This window comes from Micromonas pusilla (assembly GCF_000151265.4).
Source record: "Micromonas pusilla CCMP1545 genomic scaffold MICPUCscaffold_1, whole genome shotgun sequence".
Lineage (NCBI taxonomy): Eukaryota > Viridiplantae > Chlorophyta > Mamiellophyceae > Mamiellales > Mamiellaceae > Micromonas > Micromonas pusilla.
Genome location: NW_003315882.1, coordinates 1,353,676 through 1,373,369, shown reverse-complemented (window position 1 = coordinate 1,373,369; position 19,694 = coordinate 1,353,676). Strand labels below are relative to the sequence as shown.

The following is a 19,694-nucleotide window of genomic DNA, read 5'->3' as shown; positions in this document are numbered from 1 at the left end:
GACGACGCCGACGATCTCGACGCGCGCGACGGAACGGAACGCGGAAGAACCGCTCGCGAGGCGGGAGAGAGAGAGAGAGAGATGCGAACGATCGGATCGGATTGGATTCAGACGAACGATGTATTTCAGACTCGTCGTCTCTCTCGCGGCGCGCGCCGCGAGACCCGCCCGCCCCGGCCGCGCCGCGCGTCGCGACGCCTCGCTCGCTCGATCGCGCCTCGTCGTCGTCGTCCGCGCGTGTCCGTCAGTCCATGCTCAGACACTTGTCGTAATACTTCCCCGCGGTCGCGAACTCCCCGCGGTCGGTGTAACAATCCCCGAGCATCCCGTACACCGCGCCGTCTCCGTCCCGGACGGCGGCGTCGACGACGTCCTTCGCCTCCAACACCGCGATCGCCGCGGCGAGATCGCCCTTGCGAATCAGCGCGGTCGCGACGCCCTTCGCGACGCTCAGCGCGCTCGCGTCGTCGCCTCGCTCGACGAGCAACGCGGCCTCGTTGAACGCCTGGACGGCGCCGTCGAGGTCGTCCTCCTTGAGCTTTCTTTTTCCCTCGGAGAGCTTCCTCGACGCGGGTCCGTCGGGATCGCACGCGTCCTGCTGCTCTTCGTACTTTTGCATCATCGCGCGCAGCTTCGCGTTGATCTCCGCGATCTCGAGACGGCGCTTCTTCGCGAGGATGCCGTTGTTCGCCGCGCCGATGAGCGCGATCGTCTGCAACGCCGCGAAGTAGCCCCAGTTGGCGCGGCAGAAGGCCATGAACGGCGAGACGTCGTCGGACGCGACCGCCGGCGCCTTCGTCGCGGGTCTCGCCGCGACCGTCGCGACGAGCGACGCGGTGGACGGCGTCGGGGGCGGGAGCAGGGACGCCGCGGAGGCGTCGACGCGCGAGACGGAGGCGTCCGAGGCCCCGGACGCGGCCGCGCGCGCGGCGACGGGGCGGCGGATCTGCCGACGTGTCGAGAGGGCTGCCTTCCTCGACGCGACGGCGCGCGCGCGCGCGGAGGAGGAGGAGGACGCGACGAGAGCGCTCATCGCGACGAGTCGACGACGACGACGACGACGACGCGCGCGCGCCTCTCCGTGACGATCGCAAGCGCTACTGCGGCTCGGACGGACGCGCCTCGTTATCGCGTCTGGATTTCGTTATCGCGTCTGGATTTCGTCGCCAGTCAGCTGCAGTCGGCGCCGGTTTCGGTCCGAACGGCCGCTCGCTATCTACGCTATTCCTCTATCGCGCGGCGGCGCGCGGCGCGCCGACCGGCGTCTCGCGCGCCGCCGCGCGCGGGACCAACCGCTTGTGATCCGTCAAGAACCGCAGCTTGAACGGCCCCGCGTTCGAGGCGTTCGCGCGCGCGCCGCCGCCGCCGCCGCCGCCGACGCCCGCGCGCCGCGCGTCCCATCCCCCCGACAACATCAACGCCCGGTTCGTTATCCTCCGATCGATGCTGCGAACCATCTGCGCGTCGTACGACGCCGCCATCGCGCCGCACACGAACGCGTACCGCGCCTCGTCCGTCAGCTTCGACAGCGTGCACTGAGGGAGATACAGCTCGCTCTTCAGGGTCGTTCCATACAAGCGAACGTCGGGGTGGAGTTGAAAGGCGTCAGTTGGAGTTGAAAGGCGTCGAGGGCGGGGATTGAAAGCGAGGGATGATCGGAGAGAATCGCCGAGCAAAGTCCTTAAGGAACGGCGTTCACCACGCCGACGGGGTCGTATGGGGACCAGTGTATAGAACGCGCCTTCACGCAACACGGCATGACGCACCACAACGCGTCGGCGCGCCGAGCCATGTCCATGCTCTCCTTGTTCGCCTCGTTGCACCCGTGAAGCGCGAGCACCAAGCTTCTGTCGTTCACGCGCGACCGTATCGCGTCGATCTCACCCTCGATATGCGCGAGGTTGGGAAGGAGCGAGGGAGAGAGCGGCGGGAGGAGCGCGTTCGCGCGCGCCTCCGCGGCGGCGGTCGCCGCGGCGTGCGACGCGACGACGGCGTCGCTCGCGCCTCTCCTGTGCGCCCTCGCCGCCGCGTCCGCGCGCGCCCTCGACGCCGTCGCCGTCGCCGCCGCCGCGTCGCCCGGCATCGTCCCCATCCCGCTCGCGTCTGGTGTTTCGTCCGACGGGGACCCCTCCACGACGTGAGAGAACGGCGGGGGCGTCCCCGCGTCCTCCGCGGCGACAAACGCGCCGAACGCTCGGACGTAGACGTCGAAGGCGCGTCGACGCACGCGGTCGCACGCGACGACGCGGCGGCTCGGAAACGCGTACGCGACGAGGACGCCGACGAGGCCGTGCCCGCACGCGAGGTCGAAGAACGTCTCGACCTCGTTGTACGTCCCGCCCGCGTGCTCCGCGGTCGCTAAGAACGCGAGGAGGAGCTTGAACGCTTCCACGGATTCGATGAGCTCTTTCACGCGCGTGTACTTCGGCGCCGCCGCCTCCACGAGCGCGACGATATCGCGGAGCTCGGGCAGGCCGTCGATGGCGTCGTGGAAGTAACGCATCACGCGCGAGCGTTGATACGGCGTCAAGTCCGGCAGCGTCGTGTGCGTGCTGAGGCACGACGCGCGCATCGGAAGCGCGCGGAGTTCGTTCATGTTCCACGCGCGGTCTCTCTCCGCCTGTTCCGCCGCCGCCGCCGCCGCCGCGTCCTCCTCATCCTTCTCCACCCCCTGCGTTCCCGCGAGAAAGTGTTCGTCCATCGCGGGCCCGACCTCCATAGACGCTTTCAACGGCCGCACCCCGCCCGGGGTTTTCGCGCTCGTCGGCGTCGTGAGCGTCGCGTCGCGCAGGCGCTCGCGCGCGGCGGCGGCGACGTCGGGATCGCTCCACTCCGCGACCGCGAACCCGCGATGCCGTCTGTTGCGGTCGCGCTTCAGCATCGGGCGCGCGGGGCCGAACACGGCTACGGTCACGCGCACGAGCGCGCCGTCGCCGAGCTCGAGACCGCGGCACTTCTCCGTCAGCGCGTCGCGCATCGCGTCCGGGTCGACGTCCGTGGCGAGGTTTCCGAGAAGGATCTTACTCGACGGCGGCCGCGCGGGCGCGAGGTCCTCCGGGTCGCCGAACCCGGGCGCGGCCGCGCGCCACCCGCCGCCGCTGAACGCTTTCATTTTCGTCGTCGCGACGCCGTCGCCGTCGCCGTGCGGGGTCGTCTTCCTCGGTCGCTTCGGCAGCGCGGACGGGAACGGCGGCGGAGCGTCCGCGTCCGCGTCGTCTTTCGCGACCCATCCGCCGCCGCCGCCGAGCTTCGCCGCGGGGCGCGCGGAGTTCTTCACGCGCTCGAACCGGCGTAACCCCATCGCGCGCGCGGAGCCGCGGCGAACGGCGCGAGCGAGGAGGCGTGCGCTCGCGCGCGGAGGAGTGCGCGCGCGCGTGTGAAGATTACGTGTGTGGAGTGAGCACGCTCGTCGCGATCGTTCACGACAGTAGTCTTCGCGCAAACGTTTCGCTCGGCGCGCGGGTCGTCGGCGCGCGGCAGGGCGAGCACCGCACCGCGTCGGAATACGAGCACAGTAATACACCCAATTAATAACCAATTAATACAGTTCGTCGACGCGATCTAGAGCAGCGCACGCGGACACCACGCCAGCCGCGACGCGCCGCCGACCGCCTTCGCGCTCGCGTCGACGTCGCCCTTCACCCCTGCACGATGGCGCTCCTCGCGAGCTGAAGCATCCGCTTCTCCCGCCGCGCTCGGAACGACCTCTGAATGTGCAGCACCACGTCCTCCTGCGTCGCGAATTTCTTCAAGTTACTCCTTCGCCTGGCGAGCTGCTCGGTGATCATCTCCATCGTCTTCTTCGTGTGTTTCCCGAGCAGCTCCGCGCGGAAGTGGTCGCTCATCTGCGCCGTCACCGCCTGAGGCGCGTTCCGTGGGAAACGAGTTCATCGGTCAGTTGAAAGGGACCCACGGGATCATGTGTTGAAACCGAGCGGTGGGTGAACGACGTGTGTATAGAATGACGCACCTGAAGCGGGAGGATGACGTAACCGCCGAGGAGCAACGCCTGCAGGAGGAAGGCGATCTTCAGGATATACGTCCCCGGCCCTCCGTAGTAGCACTCGTAATCGTCTCCGTAGCCAACCTCCCACAGGCCGAAGACCATCGCGCCGAGACTGAACGCCTGCTGAAATAGCGCCAACACGAACGCGTCTTCGATGAACTTCGGGTTTCGGAACCAGTACACCTCGTTGGACATCTTCCCGCCCTCGTCCTCGACTTGAAGGATCGTCTTCACGGTCATGTTGAGCTTGACCGCGAGCGCGCAGCACAGTAAGAAGTTCATCGCGGAGACGCCGAAGGTGACCCATATCGCCGGGCCCCACGCCAGGATCAACGCCGCCGCGATCGCCCACCGACCGGGGGACATGCCTAGCGTTTCGGAGAGGTTTTGCTCGAGGCAGTGCTCTAAGAATTGCGCGAAGTCAAACTTCCGCGAGCGAATGTTGTGCGTCCGCACGAACAAGAGCTCGAAGCATATCAACGTCGTGTTCGGGACCGTGATCCCGAGCGTCTCTTTGAACCTAGAAAAGGGATCCTCGCCGGGGTACAGACGCTCGTACAACTTCTTCTTCATGACCCCCTTGTTGTCGTCCTCGACGACGTCGATCTGGCCTTTCAGCGCGAGCTTCGCTTCGACGTGCTTCGCTTCGACGTGCTTCGTCGTCGGGATCCGCACGATGACGTCGCGCGCGTCGGCGTTGGCGTTGGCGTCGGCGGCGGCGTCGGACGCGTCCGCGCCCGGGGTCTCTTTCTCGTTCGACTTGCCCTTCATTGACGTCGCCTGAACGATGCACCGCATCGTCTTCTCCATGTGTTCGCGCCTGTTCTTCAGCATCAAGTTCACGCGCTTCCGCCCGAGGTACAGCGTGAACGCGCACGCGGAGATGTGCGAGATCGCCATGAAGAATATGAACCCGTGAATCTGGTGCAACGTGCTCGCGCTCAAGAACGGTTCTTCCCCGTACGCGCAGTTCTCCTCCGCGTACGCCAGCCCTTTCCCGAGGAGCGCGCGTCGTCGCTTGGAATACGAACTATAGGTATCGCACATCTGCCAATCGTCGTGGAACACCGTCCCGGTGCTCACGCAGGTGTTCGCGAGGATGAGCTCCTCGAACAGCATCAAGAACAGGGACACGGAGCCCAAGAGGAAGAACTCTTCCTCGGCTTTGTGAATCACCGTCTGCATCGTCTTCGACCGGTGCCGATGCTTGAGGTAGTGCACGAACTTCTCGATCAGGATGGAGAGCACGGCGAAGATGACGAACCCGACGAACAGCGCCCAGGAGTCGGTCTCGTGGAACTTGCGTCCGGTCCCCATGACGCGCTCGCGACGTCGGTCGCGGGTCTTCTACTCGACTCTGGAGGACCTGGAGAGTCGCGCGCTCTGTCTCCGTGAAGATCTCTCGCGCCCCGCCCACTGGACGGCAGCATGCACATGCAATCGTGACTGCTGACGCTGAGCCGCCAAACGGACTCTGGACTGCGAACAGCAGTTTTTAATTTGATGATGATGCTGTGATAACTAGATTTCCATACGAAAGTACGCGAAACGAGTAGTACAACGGAGCGGATTTACGAACGCACTTCACGCGTTCTCGCGCATTCCCGCGCTAGCTAGATAGGTTGCGACAGCGAGACGACGCGCGCGCTCGCGTCACACGACGCCGCGCGAGGCACATCCCGGGAACGTCGCGCCCGCGCGCATCGCGTCGCCCGCGCGGCGCGAAGAACCCGTCCGTCCTCCGTCCGACCTCGAGAGAGACGAGTTCGAAGCGCGGGGCGAATCCTGCCTGCAGTTTCCTGCTCGCTGCTGAGCTGAGAGGGACTGATTGATTTGGATTGGTGCGGACAGGGATGGCGACGCGCCGCGGACTGCGCGCGATCGCGCTCGCGGGATGGAAGCAGTGCGCCGCGATCGCGCCCGGGGCGGACGCGATCGCGTGCGCGTCGCGGAGCTCGACCCCGCTCTTCGCGCGAGGGATCGTCTCGGTCGCGCGCGCGCGAGGCGACGAGGGTTGGTGGAATCGCCCGTCCGCCGAGCGGCGGTCATATATTTTGTCGAACGGACACCGCTCGTCGTTCGCGTCGAGCGCGGCGCGACCGAGGGACTTCTCGTCCTCCGCCGTCGTCGAGGGCGACAAGAAGAGTAAGGATGATGACGAGGAGAAGAAGAAGAAAAAAACGCGCAGGGAGAAGGACCTCCTCCTGCGGGAGGGCGTGAACGAGAACATCTTCGCCGCGCTCCTCGGGGTGCGTCCCTTCGCGATTCTCTCGCGTTCAACATTCTCAATCATTCATTCATCCCTTCCTTCCTCGTTTTCCCGCCCCGTCTGACCCCCCCCTCCCCGCCCCGCCCGCCCGCCCGCCGCCGCCCGCGCGATGAATCTTATAGAACGTCAGGTCCGTCGCCGTGAACGAGGCGCTCATCGAACGGAAGCTGACGCACGATCACATCACGGACGTCGAGTTTCTCGAGATTCTCGTCGAGCACGGCGTGTCGACGAACGAGGAACAGATCGAAATCTCAGACGCGCTCGAGAAGGCTGGCATCATCCTGCGTCTGCACGGCGTCGTGTACCTCGACGCCGCGGAGATCACGAAAGAGGTCGTGCGCATGTTACCGCGCGTCCCCGCGCGCGTGTTCGGGCTCACCCAGGAAGAGCTCGCGCAGTTGGAGCTCGATCACGACGAGATGAAAAACGAGTACGAAAAAGCGGTGCAGTCGGCGCGGTTCAAGACGAACGGCGTCGTCGCCGTCGGTTTCCTCGCCATGGTGTTTCAGCTCGGGGTGTTATTGCGGCTGACGTATTTCGAGCTGTCGTGGGACGTCATGGAGCCGATAGCGTTCTTCCTCGGGATGCTTAACAGCTTGCTCATGTACGTGTACTTCATATTCAACCGGAAAGATTTCTCGCTTCGCGACTGGACCAAGAGCTTGGAGGAGAAATACAAGAAGAAGATGGGAAAGTCAAACGAGGCGAGGTATAAGATGTTGAGTCGGCGGTTACGGCGGTGACCGCGGGGGTGACCGCGGGGTCGCCTGGGGTTCGTAGCGTTGCAGGTTGACAACACTAGACTAACTTACATCTAATCTAATTTACACCTGCAAGTAAAACGTCGAAAGTTTTCGGACCAGCTGACGGACCCTTCCGTTCGCGTCCCTGGTCACTTCTCTCGCGCCCGGCGCGATGTCCGCGCACGTCGTCGCCTCGAGGAGCGTCGTCGTCGTTGCGACGACGCGTCGCGCTCGCGCGCCCGTCTCCGTCCGCGCGACGACGACGCCGCGCGAGCGCGCGTCGACGAGATCAACGTCATCATCACCCGAGGATGGCGACGACGCGACGACGACGCGTCGCGCGAGAGCGACCGCGTGCGCGGCCGCGTGCGCGCTCGCGCTCGCGTCTTCCCCGCTCGCGTCCGTCGCGGCGGGCGCGGAGTCGACGACGATCGCAGAGTTCAACGCGTCCGGGATCGTCTTCAAAGACGCTGTCAACGTGGTCGCGCTGAGAGACCCAGACGTCTCGGGGGTGACGTTATACCTCTCGGATTTCTCCAGAAGCCTCAGCGCGAAAGCGAAGAGCGGGGACTTCTTCACGGAGCCGTCGCAGACGTCGTTGGGGTGCGTCCGCGCGGAGACCGTGCGCGTGGACGGCGACATCGCCGGATTCCAAGGCAAGGAGCTCTTCAGCGAGCGAAAGAACATCAATTTTCTCAACCAGAAAAACTTGAAGGTTCGCCGCGTCTTCGACGCGGCCAATGACGTCGTGCTCTACGTGTCGTACAGCACGCGAACGGCGAGCAGCTCGAAGGACGACGGCCCGAGCGCGGGGCAGTACAAGACGTCGGTGTGCGCGATACAGCTCAAGCCGGGGGAGGCGACCGGCGGGAGCGCCGCGCCCTCGTAGACGACTCTTCGCGAGCGTCAAAGGTATAAAATGTAATTAACGCGTCGTCGACCAGACGGACGCCGGCGGCGACGCGCCGGCGCCCGCGCGTCTCGCGCGCTCGTCCATCACACCGCGAGCGGCTCGTCCTCGACCTCGCCCGCGCCCGCGTCGCCGCTCGCCTCCGCGGTCTCCCGCGTCTCCCCGAGCCTGTCCCGGAACGGCGACGGCGGCGCCGGGAGCTTGAACCCCAGCCCGCCGTCCGCCGCGTCCGAGATGTCGTCGTCCTCCTCCCCGCTCGCCGGCTCGTTCGCTTTACGTATCCTCAACACGTCCACCTCCACGAGCAGCGGCTCCTCGCGGTGGTTCGCGAGCCGCCGACTCGCGCCGAACGACGGCGCTCTCGGTTTCACGTCGTCGTTCACCCACCCCGCGTTGGGGGGCACGAGTATCCTTCGCTTCCCGCCCTCTCGCATCCCGTACAATGCGGGCGAGACGCCTCGAGGCATCCCGTCGGAGCCCAGCGCGAAGACGTACGGCTCGCCGACGTCGTCCTGTCGACGCGCGCGGAAGGAAGGAGGGAAGATGATTGGTCGGTTGGTTCGATGATTCGATTCGATCGGTGAGGGTTTCGTCGCGCGCGCCGACGCGGCCGACCGCGCGGTCGAGACGGATGCGGATACGGATGGAAGGACGTCGGACGCGCGCGCGCACCTGGCCTTCGTATCCGTACCCCTGCGAGAACATCAAGATCGGCGTCCCGCCGCTGCTGTACTTGAAGTACGCCCCCGGGGCGAGTCGAAAGACTTTGTACAGCACGAACATCTCGTCGCCCTTGGCCGCGACCTTGCCGCTCGGCCTGCCCTCGTCCATCTCTCGATACTGCAGCCCGCTGTCCATCGTGACCAGAACGCCCGGGTTCGCCTCCGCCTCGAGCTCCTCCCGCCTTCTCTCCGCCTCCTCCCTCGCGGCCATGATCTCGGCGTAGCTCCGCCGCGGCTTCTCCGACGCGCCGAGGCCGAAGAACCCTCCGTCGTTGGACGGCGGCGGCTTGTTCAGGCCGTACGCGAGCGCGGCGCGCGTCGGCGTCGTCGACCGCGAGAGCGCGATCGTTGTCGCGGCGATCAGCGTCCACGAGCGACGGTCGAGCTCGAGTCGTCGCTCGTCGCTCGCCTCCGCGCGGCGCGGCGGTCGCGGTGGTCGTGACGACGACGACGACGACGACGACGACGTTCCGGACTGGTCGCCGCGGCGCGCGGACGCGCGCGCGCGGAACGCGCACGACCCCGTCAGCGCGCGCATGGAACGAATGACAGTGCCGCGCGAAGGAAGAGATTTCTGTCGTCGTCACGTCGCGTCGTCGTCACACGTGTTCGCGCGCGGGGCGGGGCGCGGGATCGGCGCAAGGGGACGTCTCGACCGATGCGTCTCGCGAGGGTCCTCGCCGCGGCGACGACGACGTCGTCGTCCTCTGGGGCGTCGCCGTTTCTCGGCGTCCGCGGCGTCGCCGCGGCCGCGGCGTCTTCCGCGTCGTCGTCGTCGTCGACGACGACGACGACGCCCCCCGTGGTGGACGTGTGCATCGTCGGCGGCGGCGTCGTCGGCACCGCGCTCGCGTGCGTCCTGCGCTCGACGCCGCTGACGTCGCACCTCAGCGTCATGCTCGCGGACAGGGCGCCGCCGCCGAGCTCGGCGTGGCTCGACGCGAATCCGTCGCGCCATCCGGAGCCGAGGGTCAGCGCGCTGACGCCGCTGTCGATTCGATTCCTCCGCGACGTCGGCGCGTGGGATCGCGTCTCCAACGCGCGCGCGCGTCCGTTCAAGACGATGCAAGTGTGGGACGACGCGTCGAACGGGCACGTGCGGTACGACGCGCGCGAGGTGGGCGAGGACGCCCTCGGCGCGGTCGTGGAGAACGTCGTGATACACGCCGCGTTGCACGAGGCGGCGACGCGACTGGGCGTGATCTTTCCTCCGCCTTCGTCGCTCGCGTCGCTCGACCTCGGCGGCGACCCGGGGACGCTCGCGAGCGTCGAGTTCGAGGAGGAGGAGGAGGAGGAGAAGAAGAAGAAGAAGAAGAAGAAGAAGAAGAAGGCTGAGAACGGCGACGGCGGCGGCGGCGCGGACGGCGCGCGCGAGGCGCGGCGTCGCGTCCGCGCGCGGCTCGTCGTCGCCGCGGACGGCGCGTCGTCGCGGACGCGAACGCTCGCGGGCTTGACCGTCGCCGGGTGGTCGTACCACAGGAAAGCCGCGGTCGGGACGGTTCGCACGGCGATCGCGCACGACACGGCGTGGCAGCGGTTCCTCCCGAACGGTCCGCTGGCGCTGCTGCCGATCGTTGGGGAGGGGACCGGCGACGGGGAGGGAGGAGGGGACGAGGGTGCGGCGGGCGGCGGCGGCGGCAGCGGCGGCGGCGGCCTGAGCAACGTGGTCTGGACGACGACGAACGAGGACGCGGATCGTCTGTGCAAACTGTCCGACGAAGACTTCGCCGCGGAGGTGCACGCGGCGCTGCGCTCGGAGGGAAAGTACGCGGTGAAGACGTCGCCGGCGTGGGGGTCGGACGCCGCCGCCGCCGACGCCGACGCCGACGACGGCGGCGGCGCGGAAAACGTCGGACGCTCGGACTTCGACCGGCTTCAGACGTCGTTCGTGGACAGCCTCCTGAGACCGGCGTCGAAGCTCGCGCTGCGCGGCGTCGGCGTCGCCGCCGCGTCCCCCGCGCCGGCGTTCGAGCTCCCGCCCGCGGTCGTCGGCGCGAGCGGCGCGCGCGGCGCGTTCCCGCTCGCGACGCGGCTGGCCGGGCGGTACTCGCTTCGCCGGCTCGCGCTCGTCGGCGATGCCGCGCATCAGGCGCGTTCTATCTCACACTGGTCCCCATACGACCGCGTCGGCGTGGTGAACGCCGATACTTAAGGAGTTTTCCCGTCGTCTCTCTCCGCCTAGGGTCCCACGTTTTCAATCACCGACCTCGACGCCTTTCAACTCCGCTTCTGACGCCTATGACCTTCACCCCGACGTCGCTTTGTACGGAACGTCCCTCAGGTCCATCCGCTCGGCGGCCAGGGCGTCAACCTGGGGATCCGCGACGCGCGGCTGTTATCCGACGCGCTCGCGGCGGCGGCGGCCGTCGGCGGCGACGTCGGCGCGGAGTCCACGCTCCGGAAGTACGCGAAGGACGCGTCGGGCGCCAACGCGCCGATGATGGCGGCGTTGGACGCGTTACACCGACTCTTCTCCGCGCGGAGCCCGGCGATCGCGTTCGGGAGAGGGATCGGACTCGCGGGGGTGAACGCGTTCGCGCCCGCGAGGAAGATGATCGCGAGATACGCGATGGGAGGGGCGTGAGGCGGGGGCGGGGGTCGCGGGCGCGCGCGGTCGAAGTCAGTCGTCTTCGCTTTCGTTTAGGTTCATTTCCCGTGATGATGAAGGAAGTCACCGGGCCGCCGGGTCACAGGCGAACTTGATCTTCTGCGGCCCGCCTCCGAACATCGAGACGCCGCCTGCGTTCCCCGACTCGAGGTACTCTTTCAGATTTTTGAGGTCTTCTTTCGCGTATCACATCATGTCCGGGGTCACGCCGTCCTCTTTCAGCCTCTTCGGTCCGTCCGTCCCCGCGCGACCGTTCGGGTTCAACAGCTGTCGCCACGCGGTCGCGAGGTCTCGGAAAAATTTCGGCGCTTCGAACCCGCGGTCGATGAACCCGTCGAGCGCGTGATTCGGGCCCGTCACGATCGCGAGGAGGAGCCCGGTCATGAGCTCGAACCGCTTCCTCGTCCACGCTGCGGTCGTGTTCTTGATGTCCTCGAGCGCGCCGGTCAACACCGCCTCGAGCCTTTGCGCGTCGCCGGCGATGGTCCCGCTGTCGCACGCCGAAGATAGCCTACTGACGAGCCAGAAAAAGAGCATGCAGTCCGAGTCGATCGCGAACGGCGCCGTCCCCCCGTCAATGACCGTGATGTCTTCCGCCATGTCGACGCCGTTCACCATCATTTCCGGTTGGTCCGCGTACTCCTCCGGGTCTATTTCTTGAAGCGATCGTTAGCGGTCCATGAGCGCGTTGAACGTGTATTGGAGATTCGCGTACTGGCGAAGCAGCGTCTTCACGTCGAACGCGACGCGCTTCATCTCATCTTTCGGTTCGGGCTCGGGCTTCTTCGCGCTGTCGACCGGTTTCTTGGCCTTCGCGGGGGCTGCTTTCTTCTTCTTCGCGACGCCTCCGGCGGCGGGCCCGGTGGCGGTCTTCTTCTTCGGCGGCATGGGCGCGGGCGCGGGCGAGTGTATGGGGGCTCGTGAGTTAACAATTGAGTTTTGAATCTCAGATATTATTTTTCTCGGACGGATACTGATGAAACGGACTCGCGAACGACGCGACGCGCGCGCGCCGCACTCGGCCGAGCGCGACGACGAAGAATGTCGTCGAGACTCGTCGCCGCTCGCGCGCCGACGAGTCTCGCGTCGTCGTCGGCGTCGGCGGCGGCTCGTCGGCGTCGACACGCCGCGGCGACGGCGTCCTCTTCCACGTCGGCGCCGTCCGACGTGGTCGGCGACCGAGGCGTCTCGTCTCGCCGCCGCGCGCTCCTCGCCGCGCTCGCGCTCGCGACGGCTCCGGTTCGTCCTCCCCGGGCGTCCGCGGCGTCCGCGGCCGACGCGCTCGCGGACGCACGCGAGCTGTACGGCGCGGGCGGGCTCGAAGACGCGGAGGCGGTCCTCGAGCGCGCGGTCGCGGTCGCGGACGATCGCGATCTCGAAGCGTCGTCGAAAGCCGCGCTCCTAAAGCTTCTCGGCGACGTCCGCGTGGACGCGTACGCGTACGAGCGCGCGATGCGCGCGTACGACGCCGCGCTGGAGGCGGACCCGCGCGGCGCGAGCGCGAGCGGCGCGCACTTTGGCCGCGCGAACGCGCTCGAGGGCCTCGCGGCGGCGGCGGCGACGGCGGCGGCGGCGACGGCGTTGTACGAGTCGGCGATCGACGACTACGGCGCGTGTCTCGAGCTCGCCAAACCCGGCGGCGCGGGCCCCGCGGTGCCGCTGTTCGAGCGCGCGCAGGCGTACAAACGGCTGGAACGGTGGGACGACGCGCGGAGGGACTACGCCGCCGCCGCGGTCGCGTTCGCCGACGCGCGCGCGCGAAAGGAGCAAAAAATCGCCGAGGCGCAAGCCGCGTTCGCGACGTTCGAGACGGGCGACGTCGCCGCCGCGCGCCGCCAACTCGAAACGCTGAGCCGCCAGCTGTACTCCAGCGACGTGCGAGCCGCGCTCGTGGCGTGTTACTGGGTCGCGGGCGACGCCGCGCGCGCGGAAGATCTGTGGCTCTCGCTGTGCGAGATGGACGCGTCGCGGTGCGGCAATCGGAGAGAGTCGGAGTACGCGGACGCGGGCTGGTTGCTCGAGCGCAGGAAGTGGACCCCGGGGCTCGCCGCGGGGATGGGCGACTTTCTCGCGCTGAGGCCGGCCGCGGCGGCGGTCGAGTAGCGTGGTCGCGGGCGCGACATCTGTCGCGCGATGTGTTATAGTAGTCGCTCTAGCTGCTAGACTAGTCCGGTTTCACGTCGCATCCTCGGTCGTCGGCGCGCGAGGAAGGAGCCGCCGCTCGCGCGCGGCGTACCCGTCGCAGTCGCACGGCTTCCGCCTCTGTCGCTTCTTATTCCCGCACCCATCGGTCGCCGCCGCCACCGCCGCCGCCGCGTCGTCGTCCTGCGCGCGACACGCCGCGCAGCAGTACACGCCGGCGGCGGCGCACGACGCGCACGCGACGAGAATCGCGTGACACCCCGACCCTCGACACTTCCCCAGCGCGTCGCTCTCGACGCCGCAGCCGTCGCACCACGCGGACGGCACGACGTCGTCCGTCACCCGGACGGCGCCGCGCTTGTCGAACACGAAGTTGCAGCCTTTAAACGCGCTGCGCTCGCGCCCCTCGCCGTCCGCGACGTCTCGCTGAGTAAGACACAAAATTAGTTCACCGGTCAGTTGAAAGGGACCCACGCGATCAAATACAGTATTGAAACCGAGCGATGGGTGAAAAACGTTTGTATAGAACGCACCTGATACGCGACGATCCCGCCTCGGAGCTTCTTCACCGCCCTCGGCGCCCTCGGCGCGCCGTCCGGCCCCGGCGCGAGCCCCGCGAGGTACTCCGCGGCCTTCTCGCACCGTATCCCGCCGGTGCAGTACATGTACACCTCCTTCCCGGCGACGAGGTCCGGAGGACACCGCGAGTCGAAATATTCCGGGAGCTGTCCGAATCGTCGCAGCGGCAAGAGACGCGCGCCGTCGAAGTGCCCGACGCGAGACTCGTACCAGTTCCGCACGTCCAACACGACGACATCGGCGTCGTCGGCTTCGGCGTCGGCGGCGGCGGCGGCGGCGGACGTCGTCGCGGAGGACGCCAGAACGGCGCGGTGGAAGTCGAGCGGGTCGACGAACGCGATCGGACAACCGCGCGTCGGCGGCGGCGGCGGCGGCGTCGCGGCGGCGGCGTCGTCGGCGGCCTCCTCTCGCTCTTCCACCCTCCTCCTCCTCCCCGATCGATCTCGGGCCCCTAGTTGTAGCGGCGCGCCCTCGAACGGGACGATCTCCGGGACTAAGCGAACGCTGAGCGCGTCGAACAGGTGCGCGCACCCCGGCGTGGGCTTCCAGTCGATGGACCTCGCGGCGTCGCGCAGCCCTTCGTCCTCGTCGTTCTCGCACGCGCGTCTCAGCGCGTCGATCCCCGCGATCGACCCCGCGGCGGTGCCGTTGATCCCCTCCGCGCCCACGCGAATCTTCCCCGTCACGCCGTGCGCCTCGCACGTCGCTCGGAGGCGGTCGACGACGCCGGACGGGTCTCGCAGTCTGCGATAGGCGAAGAAGAGCACGATCCTTCCGAGCGACGCGTCGCACGTCTCGCAGCCGCGGCCGAGGACGCTCGGCGCGGGGAGGACGTCGGACTCGCCGCGCGGGAGCCGCCGGCCGTTCACCGGCACCGCGGCGACGCCGACGTCGCCCTCCTGCATCGCGCGGGGCGCCGTCGTTGTGACGGACGAAGGCTCGCTCTCGGAGCGAACGACGACGAGAACGCGAACGAACAACTCATCGATCAGGTTTTCCTTTCACCGCCACACACATCTCGCGCCGCCGCCGCCGCCGCCGCCGCCGCGCGCCCGGACGCCGCGCCCCTCGCGGCCGCCCCGGCCGCGATGGCGCCTCGACGAACGTACCAACAAGAGATGGCGTTCCTGTCGAGAGTCTCCGCGAACCAGTGGATCGTGAACGAGGGGTTCGTTCCCAACATGCGCGTGCCGGGGACGTTCTACGTGAACAAACACCTCGAGACGCTCATGTTCGAGGAGCTGCAGCAGCACGTCGACAGCGGCGGCCACGGCGGGTTCCTCCCCGCGGTGAAGCAGCTCGCGAACGTCGCGTGCTTGCCCGGGATCGTGGGCAAGTCGATCGCGATGCCGGACGTCCACAGCGGGTACGGGTTCTGCATCGGAAACGTCGCCGCGTTCGACATGAGCGATCCCGCCGCGGTGGTCTCGCCAGGAGGCGTCGGGTTCGACATCAATTGCGGCGTGCGCGTCGTGCGGACGAACCTCATGGAGAGCGACGTCGCGGACGTCAAGGAGAAGCTCGCGCAGGCGCTTTTCGATCACATCCCGGTGGGCGTCGGGTCGCAAGGGATCATCCCCACGTCCGCCGCCGGGTTGGAGTCGGCGCTGGAGATGGGGATGGACTGGTCGCTGCGAGAGGGGTACGCGTGGGCGGAGGACAAAGAGCACTGCGAGGAGTACGGGCGGATGCTCACCGCGGACCCGAACAAAGTCAGCGCGCGCGCGAAGAAGCGCGGGCTCCCGCAGATGGGGACGCTCGGCGCGGGGAATCACTACGCGGAGATTCAAGTCGTGGATGAGATCTTCGATGCGCACGCCGCCGAGAAGATGGGCGTGGACGCCGTCGGGCAGGTCATGGTGATGATCCACAGCGGCAGCAGAGGGCTCGGTCATCAGGTCGCGACGGACGCGCTGACGGAGATGGAGCGCGCGATGGCGCGGGACGGGATCGAGACGAACGATCGACAGCTGGCGTGCGCGAGAATTAACTCGACGGAGGGCCAAAACTATCTCAGCGCCATGTCGTGCGCGGCGAACTACGCGTGGGTGAACCGGAGCAGCATGACGTTTCTGTGCCGGCAGGCGTTCGCGAAGATGTTCGACTCCACCCCGGACGACTTGGACATGCACGTGGTGTACGACGTGTCGCATAACATCGCGAAGATCGAAGAGCATATGGTGGACGGAAAGTTAAAGACGCTTCTGGTGCATCGAAAGGGGAGCACGCGCGCGTTCCCGCCGCATCACCCGCTGATACCGGTGGACTATCAATACACCGGTCAGCCCGTGATGATCGGCGGGACGATGGGGACGTGCTCGTACATCCTCACGGGGACGCAGAAGGGGATGGACGAGACGTTCGGGAGCACGTGCCACGGCGCGGGGCGGGCGCGGAGCCGGAACAACTCGAGGAACAAGCTCGACTACGCCGAGGTTCTGGAGAACTTGAAGACGAAGGGGATATCCATACGCGTCGCGTCCCCGAAGCTCGTCATGGAGGAAGCGCCGGAGAGTTACAAGGACGTGACGGAGGTGGTGAACACGTGTCACGACGCGGGGATCTCGAAGAAAGCGGTGAAGCTGCGTCCGATCGCCGTCGTCAAGGGATGACCGCGGCGACGACGACGGGGTCGTCGTCGCGCGCGATGCACTACACGTTGTTGTACGCGCTGTTAGCTAGCTCTACGATAGAAAGAATTCTCTCTGACTCTCTCTCTCTCTCTCTCCTCCTCTCTCTCCTCGAACGCCGCGCGCTCGGCTCAGCTCTCCTGCTCCGTGTCCAACGCGAAGTCTCCCAGGTGCGTCGTGACCTCCGTCAACGACGTCAGCGCGTCGATCGCGGCTCTCTGCTTCTCCGTCACCGGCGGCTTCACGACGTCGAGCCACGCGCCGTCCTCGCTGACCCCCCACCCGCGCGCGGCGCACCGCGCGATCGCGTCCGGCGCGCTTGTCCCCAGCGCGGCCGCGACGTGCGCGACGCTCGCGGTCGTGTACGCGCGAGCGATGAGATCTAGCGCGCGCTCGCGCGCGTCGCTCGCGATGGCGCGGACGATCGGCGCCGCGCGCGCGCTCCACGACGTGCCGTCCGCGCGCGCGTGGAGCCCCGCGAGGTCGCGGCGGCGCAGCGCGTCCAGAAGCGCTTTCGCGGCGACGAGCTCGGCGTCGGACGCGCGCAGGGGTTCCGGGACGCGGCACCACGCGAGGTGCGCCTCGACGAGCGCGCCCGTCGCGAGGTGGCCGAGGATCTGAAGCGCGCGCGGCCAATCCTCTGGGATCGGGCCCGCGCACGCGAGCTCCGCGTCGTCGCACGTCGCGCCGACGAGGCAGTGCGCGGCGGCGTCGCCGCTCGCGAGGAGCGCGTCCACGCGCTCGTTCACCGCCGTCGCCATGGCGCGCGCCGCGTTGTGAGACGAAAGACGCGACTCGCATCACCGCAGTGGCTTGAGAAACTTATTTTTTTCGTCGGTCAAAAAAATAAATTTAGGACGCGTCTCCCGACCCCGCCCGCCGCTAGTGCCCGCCGCAGACCCATCGCAGGGTCCCGCTCATCGCCTTGATCTCCTCCACGTCCTCCTCCCGCGCGCTCCTCCAGCTGCACTGACAACAGTACGCGCGTCCGCCGCGTCGCGTCGCCGTCGCCGCGGACAACTTCCCCGCGTCCGGGTAGGCGTTCCGGAAAAACATGTAGTCCACGCCGTCTCGCCACGCCGCGCGCTCGAACGACAGGACGTCGAAGTCGCACCCGGTGCATCGCATCGCGTCGCAGGCTTTCGCGTCGAAGTGCGAGGAAGGGCCGCCGAGGGGGAGGCGCGCGCCGGCGATGGACGGGCACGGCGCGCATCGAACGCCGCCGGCGCGACCGCCGCCGCCGACGGCGACCGCCGCCGACCGCTCGGACCCCCGGTCCGCGACGCGCGGCGCGATCGGAATCGGTCGTCCCGACGGCGGCCTCGCGCTCGTCGACGCGCCGGAGCCCAAGACGCCGTCGATGTCCGCGAGGAGGTCGTCCACCTCGCTCCGCGCGCGCGTCAACGGAGACTTTCCTCCCCGCTCTCCTCCTCCTCCTCCTCCTCCTCCTCCTCCTCCGCCCGCCGCGACGCTCGGTCCCGCGCCCGGGCCGCGTCCGCCGCCGACGTACGCGCTCGAAGACGCGACCGGCGCGGAGTGCCGCGCGGCGAGAGGCGCGCGCGCGCCGGACGACGTCTTCCCGACGCCCGCGGCGTCGAGATCGCTGAGCAGCTCGTCGAGCTCGTTCATATCGTCTTTTTATATGATGCGCTCGCGTCGATCGACGCGCGCGACGTTTACGTTTCGCGCGCGCGTCTCTCCTCTCTCCTCCCCCGCCCTCGCCGCCGCCGCACCGCGCGCGTCCGCGTTCGCGCGGCGCCGACGAACGCCGAGGAGCGCGCGAACGCCGCGAACGCCGAGGAGGCGCGCGTCGCTCTGGTAGACCGCGGCGATCGTCAACATTTTTCGTTGAGTGTACTGCGTCCATCTCCATCGAGCAAAAGTCGAACGCGATCTCGCGGCGCCGACGCGTGCGTATCGTATCGTGTGTTATCGAACTCTACTAGGTTGTCTACTTACTCGCACCGCACGCCACCCTCGCGTCGGCGCCGTTCTCTCCCCCGCGCGCGACGACGCCGGCCGACGCGCCGGCCGCGCGTCGCCTCGGTCGCCGCTCGGATCGGCACGTCAGTCCGCCTGGTCGAACAGGTAGTTGGCGGCGATCTCTTCGTTTTTATCGCACGCGAAAAACGCCTCCGCGGCGAGCTCGAACTCAAACCCCAACGCGGCCAAACGGTCGATCGCAGCCTTCTCTTCCTCCGTGATGACGATCTGCTGCCCGCCGCCGCCGCCGCCGCCGTCCTCGCCGCCCATCCCCGCGGCGAGGTTCTGAAGCGCGTCCGCGGGCGCGGGCTCGTTCAAGAGCTGCAAAAACTCCTCCTGGTTCCCGTTGATGAGCTGGTACAGCTGCGGGTTCTGCCGCTGCAGCTCCGCGAGCATGGGCTGGAGGATCTGAGGGTTCCCCTGGACCATCGCGCGGATCGCTTGGAACTGCGGGTTCTCGCGGAGAAAGTCGAGGATCCCGCCCTCGCCGTCTCCGCCGCCGCCGCCGCCGGGGAATCCCTCGGGGAACAGATTCAGCGGGCTCGTGTTCGGTCCGCCGCCGTCGCTCGGCGCGGCCGCGGCCGCGCCCGCGGCCGCGCCCGCCGCGCCCGCCGCGCCCGCCGCGCCCGCCGCCGCGGGCGCGGGCTCCGGCGCCGCGGACTCCGGGATGCCCGTCAGGAGATACTCCACCGCTCGGTCCGGGTTGTTAAACGCCGCGCGTAGCGCCTAAAGCGATGATATCGGGGTGGAGTTGAAAGGCGTCAGTTGGAGTTGAAAGGCGCCGAGGGCGGGGATTGAAAGCGAGGGGTGGGCGGAGAGATGCGCCGGGCAAAGTCCTTAAGGATCGGCGTTCACCACGCCATTGGGGTCGTATGGGGACCAGTGTGAGATAGAACGCGCCTTCACGCACTGCTCGCGTTCGAACCCCATGGACATCATGTTCGTGAGCGTCTCCTCGAGCGCCGCGCCGGTGACGAGGCCGTCGCCGGCGGTGGCGGCGGCCGCCGCCGAGGGGGTCGACGCGGCCGGGGTCGCCGCCGCCGCCGCCGGAGCCGGGGCCGCCGCCGGAGCCGCGGCGGGCGCAGCCGCCGGGGCCGCG

At 68.0% G+C, this 19,694-nt stretch overlaps 14 protein-coding genes across 14 annotated transcripts; 6 read left to right on the top strand and 8 right to left on the bottom strand.

Annotated features, from left to right (window-relative positions):
• Nucleotides 1-104: 104 nt before the first annotated feature.
• MICPUCDRAFT_50501 (uncharacterized protein) lies at nt 105-1,033 on the bottom strand (the record flags this gene model as incomplete). Its single annotated transcript, XM_003055050.1, has 1 exon — nt 105-1,033. The coding sequence occupies one exon, from the start codon at nt 1,031-1,033 to the stop codon at nt 245-247; it is 789 nt and encodes a 262-aa protein (XP_003055096.1). The 3' UTR covers nt 105-244.
• A 196-nt stretch (nt 1,034-1,229) lies between these two features.
• Nucleotides 1,230-3,301, bottom strand: MICPUCDRAFT_50500 (uncharacterized protein; the record flags this gene model as incomplete). The annotated part of the gene is made up of 2 exons (XM_003055049.1): nt 1,230-1,556; nt 1,691-3,301. The coding sequence occupies 2 exons, from the start codon at nt 3,299-3,301 to the stop codon at nt 1,230-1,232; spliced, it is 1,938 nt and encodes a 645-aa protein (XP_003055095.1).
• A 337-nt stretch (nt 3,302-3,638) lies between these two features.
• MICPUCDRAFT_50499 (uncharacterized protein) lies at nt 3,639-5,323 on the bottom strand (the record flags this gene model as incomplete). Its single annotated transcript, XM_003055048.1, has 2 exons — nt 3,639-3,860; nt 3,971-5,323. 2 exons carry the CDS (start codon nt 5,321-5,323, stop codon nt 3,639-3,641), a joined length of 1,575 nt encoding a protein of 524 aa, XP_003055094.1.
• A 536-nt stretch (nt 5,324-5,859) lies between these two features.
• On the top strand, nt 5,860-6,383 carry MICPUCDRAFT_61569 (uncharacterized protein; the record flags this gene model as incomplete). Its single annotated transcript, XM_003055589.1, has 1 exon — nt 5,860-6,383. One exon carries the CDS (start codon nt 5,860-5,862, stop codon nt 6,337-6,339), a length of 480 nt encoding a protein of 159 aa, XP_003055635.1. The 3' UTR covers nt 6,340-6,383.
• A 1-nt stretch (nt 6,384) lies between these two features.
• On the top strand, nt 6,385-7,118 carry MICPUCDRAFT_61568 (uncharacterized protein; the record flags this gene model as incomplete). The annotated part of the gene is made up of 1 exon (XM_003055588.1): nt 6,385-7,118. One exon carries the CDS (start codon nt 6,385-6,387, stop codon nt 6,868-6,870), a length of 486 nt encoding a protein of 161 aa, XP_003055634.1. The 3' UTR covers nt 6,871-7,118.
• Nucleotides 7,119-7,193: 75 nt separating this feature from the next.
• MICPUCDRAFT_50497 (uncharacterized protein) lies at nt 7,194-7,910 on the top strand (the record flags this gene model as incomplete). The annotated part of the gene is made up of 1 exon (XM_003055587.1): nt 7,194-7,910. One exon carries the CDS (start codon nt 7,194-7,196, stop codon nt 7,908-7,910), a length of 717 nt encoding a protein of 238 aa, XP_003055633.1.
• A 107-nt stretch (nt 7,911-8,017) lies between these two features.
• On the bottom strand, nt 8,018-9,191 carry MICPUCDRAFT_50496 (uncharacterized protein; the record flags this gene model as incomplete). The annotated part of the gene is made up of 2 exons (XM_003055047.1): nt 8,018-8,443; nt 8,604-9,191. The coding sequence occupies 2 exons, from the start codon at nt 9,189-9,191 to the stop codon at nt 8,018-8,020; spliced, it is 1,014 nt and encodes a 337-aa protein (XP_003055093.1).
• A 120-nt stretch (nt 9,192-9,311) lies between these two features.
• Nucleotides 9,312-11,237, top strand: MICPUCDRAFT_50495 (uncharacterized protein; the record flags this gene model as incomplete). The annotated part of the gene is made up of 2 exons (XM_003055586.1): nt 9,312-10,787; nt 10,935-11,237. 2 exons carry the CDS (start codon nt 9,312-9,314, stop codon nt 11,235-11,237), a joined length of 1,779 nt encoding a protein of 592 aa, XP_003055632.1.
• Nucleotides 11,238-11,284: 47 nt separating this feature from the next.
• Nucleotides 11,285-12,142, bottom strand: MICPUCDRAFT_61565 (uncharacterized protein). Its single transcript, XM_003055046.1, has one exon. It carries the CDS (start codon nt 11,880-11,882, stop codon nt 11,448-11,450), a length of 435 nt encoding a protein of 144 aa, XP_003055092.1. The 5' UTR covers nt 11,883-12,142; the 3' UTR covers nt 11,285-11,447.
• Nucleotides 12,143-12,302: 160 nt separating this feature from the next.
• On the top strand, nt 12,303-13,364 carry MICPUCDRAFT_50492 (uncharacterized protein; the record flags this gene model as incomplete). Its single annotated transcript, XM_003055585.1, has 1 exon — nt 12,303-13,364. One exon carries the CDS (start codon nt 12,303-12,305, stop codon nt 13,362-13,364), a length of 1,062 nt encoding a protein of 353 aa, XP_003055631.1.
• Nucleotides 13,365-13,436: 72 nt separating this feature from the next.
• Nucleotides 13,437-14,887, bottom strand: MICPUCDRAFT_50491 (uncharacterized protein; the record flags this gene model as incomplete). The annotated part of the gene is made up of 2 exons (XM_003055045.1): nt 13,437-13,829; nt 13,937-14,887. The coding sequence occupies 2 exons, from the start codon at nt 14,885-14,887 to the stop codon at nt 13,437-13,439; spliced, it is 1,344 nt and encodes a 447-aa protein (XP_003055091.1).
• A 176-nt stretch (nt 14,888-15,063) lies between these two features.
• MICPUCDRAFT_24370 (uncharacterized protein) lies at nt 15,064-16,695 on the top strand. The gene has a single exon (XM_003055584.1). It carries the CDS (start codon nt 15,071-15,073, stop codon nt 16,592-16,594), a length of 1,524 nt encoding a protein of 507 aa, XP_003055630.1. The 5' UTR covers nt 15,064-15,070; the 3' UTR covers nt 16,595-16,695.
• Nucleotides 16,696-16,743: 48 nt separating this feature from the next.
• MICPUCDRAFT_50489 (uncharacterized protein) lies at nt 16,744-17,373 on the bottom strand (the record flags this gene model as incomplete). The annotated part of the gene is made up of 1 exon (XM_003055044.1): nt 16,744-17,373. One exon carries the CDS (start codon nt 17,371-17,373, stop codon nt 16,744-16,746), a length of 630 nt encoding a protein of 209 aa, XP_003055090.1.
• Nucleotides 17,374-17,494: 121 nt separating this feature from the next.
• MICPUCDRAFT_50488 (uncharacterized protein) lies at nt 17,495-18,241 on the bottom strand (the record flags this gene model as incomplete). The annotated part of the gene is made up of 1 exon (XM_003055043.1): nt 17,495-18,241. One exon carries the CDS (start codon nt 18,239-18,241, stop codon nt 17,495-17,497), a length of 747 nt encoding a protein of 248 aa, XP_003055089.1.
• Nucleotides 18,242-19,694: the final 1,453 nt, after the last annotated feature.